This window comes from Etheostoma cragini, chromosome 19 (assembly GCF_013103735.1).
Source record: "Etheostoma cragini isolate CJK2018 chromosome 19, CSU_Ecrag_1.0, whole genome shotgun sequence".
Classification (NCBI taxonomy): Eukaryota; Metazoa; Chordata; class Actinopteri; order Perciformes; family Percidae; genus Etheostoma; species Etheostoma cragini.
In genome coordinates, this window is record NC_048425.1 from 1158485 (window position 1) to 1162722 (window position 4238).

Sequence of the window (4238 nt, forward strand, 5' to 3'; positions counted from 1 at the left end):
GTCTCCAGATGGATCCAGAAAGACGAGCTCAGTGTTCAGAACTCCTGGAACATCCTCTGTTCACACAAGACTCTTTTCACATCAGGTATACAGTATCTGTGTTGTCAAGTTCAACAAGCAGTTTTTGCCCTTAGAGTAGGCTGCTACACCTTGAAATGTGTGTTAGCCAGATCAGTTGTGATAAGGTGACAAACCACCAACATATTGATTGTGTGGTAGCCTCCAAATTTAAGTCATCTTTCTCTGTATCTACACAGATTTTTGGACGAGCTGAATGCCAAGATCCAAAAGGACCACAGAGACAACTCTACCCTTCCCAAAATAAGCAAAACCCCAAGACGAGAAAGGAATGAAGGCGATGACAAGAACCACAGGAGCAAGGACAAGAAACCAGTTGTGAATGATAAAGTCAACAAGGAAAGGGAGACGAAGGAGGATGAGAAGATGGGGAAATCCAAAAGAAAGCAACAATCGAAGCTCTCTAAAACTGTTCCTTTCACCCCAGAACGTTTGATGTCCAAACAATCCAAAACATTCAGTGACAATGCAGCAAAAACAACCCTCGCCATGAAAAGTAAACCGGGAAAAGCCACTGTTGTGGATCTGAGAAAGGAACGTGAGACTCCCAAATCAACTAAAACCCGTAATTTAGATTTTTTGGAGACAACCACGACTGCAACCCATCTGAAGGACAATAACACAGTCGTCCCTAAACCTCAACAAGAGACAAGGGAAGACCATTTGAAAACTACAGACACACGAGATGGAGAGTCCACTGGTTTGAATTCTAGTTGTTCTGACGGTATTGTGCCAAATGTAACTGAGAAAAGTCTGAGGGAGATCTGGAGATCGTCTAAATCGGAGCCAAGTCAAGAGTTTGGGAAGACCAACTCAAACACAAAAGTGCCCAACTTGTCTAAACGCTCAACCACTGACCATCCAAATGGGACTTCATCTTCAAAAGGCACTTTGAATTCAACCCTTGATCGTACAGACACCCGCTTAACACAGAAAATGGGAAAGTCTTCCACTATAGAATACCCTGAAGGCTCTTTAACAGTTGCAGCTTCTAAAATCGCAAACTGTGACCAAGTAGAGACAAGCTTGACACTTAAAGCGCCTCAACAGTCAAGCAATGACCATATTGAAGTTGCTACCCCAACTACCCCTTCTGTCACCAAGCCATGCGAGACATTGAGGACTTTAGAGCATCAGGGCAATCGTTCAATGGACACAGAGCAAAAAAAGACCTCTGAATGTCCAAAAGACTTAACCTCAAGTCCTAAGCCAGCCAAAAACAACACATCTTTGTTTACTAGCCCCTTAAAGAGTCTTTCAAGACAGTCATCCGCAATTTCCATAGAAGCCGGTCATGTCATCAGCACTACAACGCCACCTAAAGGATCCTTAAATTTAAAGTTCAAAACTAGCTTGTCTTCAGATCCCGAACCCAAAAATGACACCACATGTCCTTCAAGAGGCTTTGCAACAGACAGGAAACCTACAGAAGTATCGATCGCATCCAAAAATCAGCAGGACATCAACGAGGGTCACGGATGCTTGAAGATTAGCTCAGCTGCAAACCGCATTGATGTATCTGATGCTTCGGGTGGAGAATACACGGAGAATCCTGAATCTACCGAGCTCTGCGGGATCCATCAGCGGAGCACTTCTGAATCCAAGATCAGCACAGAATCCAGAATAACCCCAACCTCCATGCCGAATGAAATCCCTAAAACCAGCACGTCAGTTGGAACCAACTTTCAGAAAACACAGAAAGCCTCAGATAAAGAGAACAGAGAAGATTTAGCACTTTCTGTGTGCGTCAGTGCAACCACCAAATCTTTGGTAAGTCAAATCTCAGAGGTTCCCAGAAGCTCAAGTTTTGAGCAAAAGAACAGCTCTGAATCAGATGTCAAGTCCCTGAAACCCCCTCACTTCAAAACGTTGATCGTAGAACCTAAAACAAGGCTTGGGTCCTTTGGCAACAAGTCCACCGCAACAATGACCCTAAGGACTAAGAAAACTACATTTCCTACAGAGGCCAGAAGGAGAAGAGACAATGCAGACATGTACGACTCAACTAATACATCTACTATCGCAGATGCAACTTCATCCGCCCACACGGCGACTCCAGACCACCAAGCCTTGACAAGAAGCTTAGTCTTCTTTCCCAGCATGGACGCTGCAGACGCAGATGAATCTGATTTCAGTGCAGCCCATTCATCTCCACCGCCGCCTCCTCCACCTTCCTCCACACCTGTCATTCCCTCTTATTCTGTCGTCTGCCCAGCCGCCAGCAATCGGCTTTCGGGTTTTCATCCTGGGACCCACAGCGTTAGGTACTGAACTTCTCACACATAAAGGTCAATAAAGGACTTCACAAAAATGTCAAGCTACGTAGGACAGTTATCCTATTGCCCATTCTAGGCTGGGAAACTGCAAATCTATTAAAATCTGACAAGTGGCGTACTGAAGTTCTCCCGCATCACAATGATGTGGTGTAGCAGTGGTGACCTAAAGGTTAAAGAGGCAGGCTTGGGACCAGGATGTCGCCGGTTCTATAAAAATATAAATATAAATTATGGATGGGCAAAGTGGAAGAGCAGTGCTTGTCCCTCCTTCATTACCACCACTAAGGTGCCCTTGAGCATGGTCGTTACCCCAACCGGTCCAGTGGAGCTTCTCAGTGGCAGCAGATCCGATAAATGAAGGTTTAAAAAAAAGATTTTTAGTTTTGATTGGATGGATGGATGGAAGAATGGATGGTTGGTTGGATGATTGAGTGGATGGATGGATTGAAGAATGATGGATGGATGGAAGGAAGAATGGATGATTGGATGGATGGAAGGAAGGAAGAACGGATGGTTGGTTTGATGATTGAGTGGATGGATGGATTGAAGAATGATGGATGGATGGAAGGAAGAATGGATGGATGAATCATTTAGTAAATTTCAATATTTTGGGACCCAACCATGCACGTAAAAATAGTCCTCAACTCTTCCTAAATATGTTTCATTTGCTTAGGTTCCCTTCATGTTCCGGTCCAGCTTTAGACCCCAAAACTACAACAACAAATGTGTCTTATTGTGTTCACCACAGGTGTGTGGACAAGCCGCGGCCTCACGGCGGCATCTATAGTCGACCGTCCAATCACATCACAGGATCACTCCCTGCACAGGTAACGCAGTGCGCTTTCTTCCACTTGTTTTACATCACAATGAAAGTGGATCTCCTCTTTCCAACGTTACTACTCTCTCTCTCTCTCTCTTCAGAATCTGGTCTGCGAGCGCTCTTTCCTGTGCGATCGCTGTAACCATGGCAACAGCGGTGGCACCCCAGAGACCAGAAAGAAGTCAGACCCCCATTTCCCAGATCTAAGAAGCTCAGTGCTGCCAGAGCTCAGAGGAAGAGAAGGTACGCACACACACATTACCATAATACCTTTAATTTAGCAAAGCCATTCATTTTGCAGACTCTGTCTGGGCCAATCAGAACGTTGATCCCTTATAGTCCAGATTTCTTCAAGATTTACGTATATTTGCAGGATTGTCTGAGACTCCACAACCCGCAGGACAACAAATACATATTCAACAATCCTTCAAGCCAATCAAGGTGTTTTTGAAAAAGGGGTTTTTAACTTTTGCACACCCAAAAAAACACCAAAATGAAACTTTTCTGGTCTTTAGCTCCGAAGCGATGACGGCATAGTTTTCTTATATTTTCGCATAAGTCCATTCAGTTGTATTTTAGATAATATGACCAAGACTTGACCAACAGGAAACACATTTCCTCACTTTATTTCACTGTTTGCACATTAAAATATATTCCCCCCAATCTAAAATATGCTGAAAAAGTGTCCAATTCATTTCATAAATATATGCAGTAAGCTGCAACATCATAAATATGTGTTTTTCAGGTAAAGAAGTTATAAATTGTTGTAGATTTTGTGAAAGGATGTAATTGTTTCTGGTTAGTTGCTAAAAACTGTGAATAAAGTCATAATTTGTCTGATGTTTTTTTAGGCAAACACAACAAAGGCGCTTCCAAGGATCAGAGGACAGACAAACCGTCTCCTCCGTCTCCATCGGACACAGAAAGACCGCGACAAGCGTCCCTTCAGGTTTTACCTTAATGTCGAAAAATCACCCGGGTCCCTCTAAAGTCCCGGTAGTCTAACCTCAACCCGTTCTCATCCTGAACTCGTATAATACGGACGCTTGGCCGGTGTCCCTCAG

At 43.9% G+C, this 4238-nt stretch overlaps 1 protein-coding gene across 1 annotated transcript in view; it reads left to right on the forward strand.

Moving 5' to 3' along the window:
• The window catches only part of LOC117935179, a 5290-nt gene extending 1155 nt beyond the window's left edge, over positions 1–4135 (forward strand). Inside the window, exons 3-7 of the mRNA XM_034857317.1 lie at positions 9–85; positions 258–2342; positions 3103–3193; positions 3276–3417; positions 4026–4135. Of these exons, the coding sequence (XP_034713208.1) occupies positions 9–85; positions 258–2342; positions 3103–3193; positions 3276–3417; positions 4026–4135 (2505 nt within the window). The remainder of the gene's footprint in view (positions 1–8; positions 86–257; positions 2343–3102; positions 3194–3275; positions 3418–4025) is intronic.
• Positions 4136–4238: the final 103 nt, after the last annotated feature.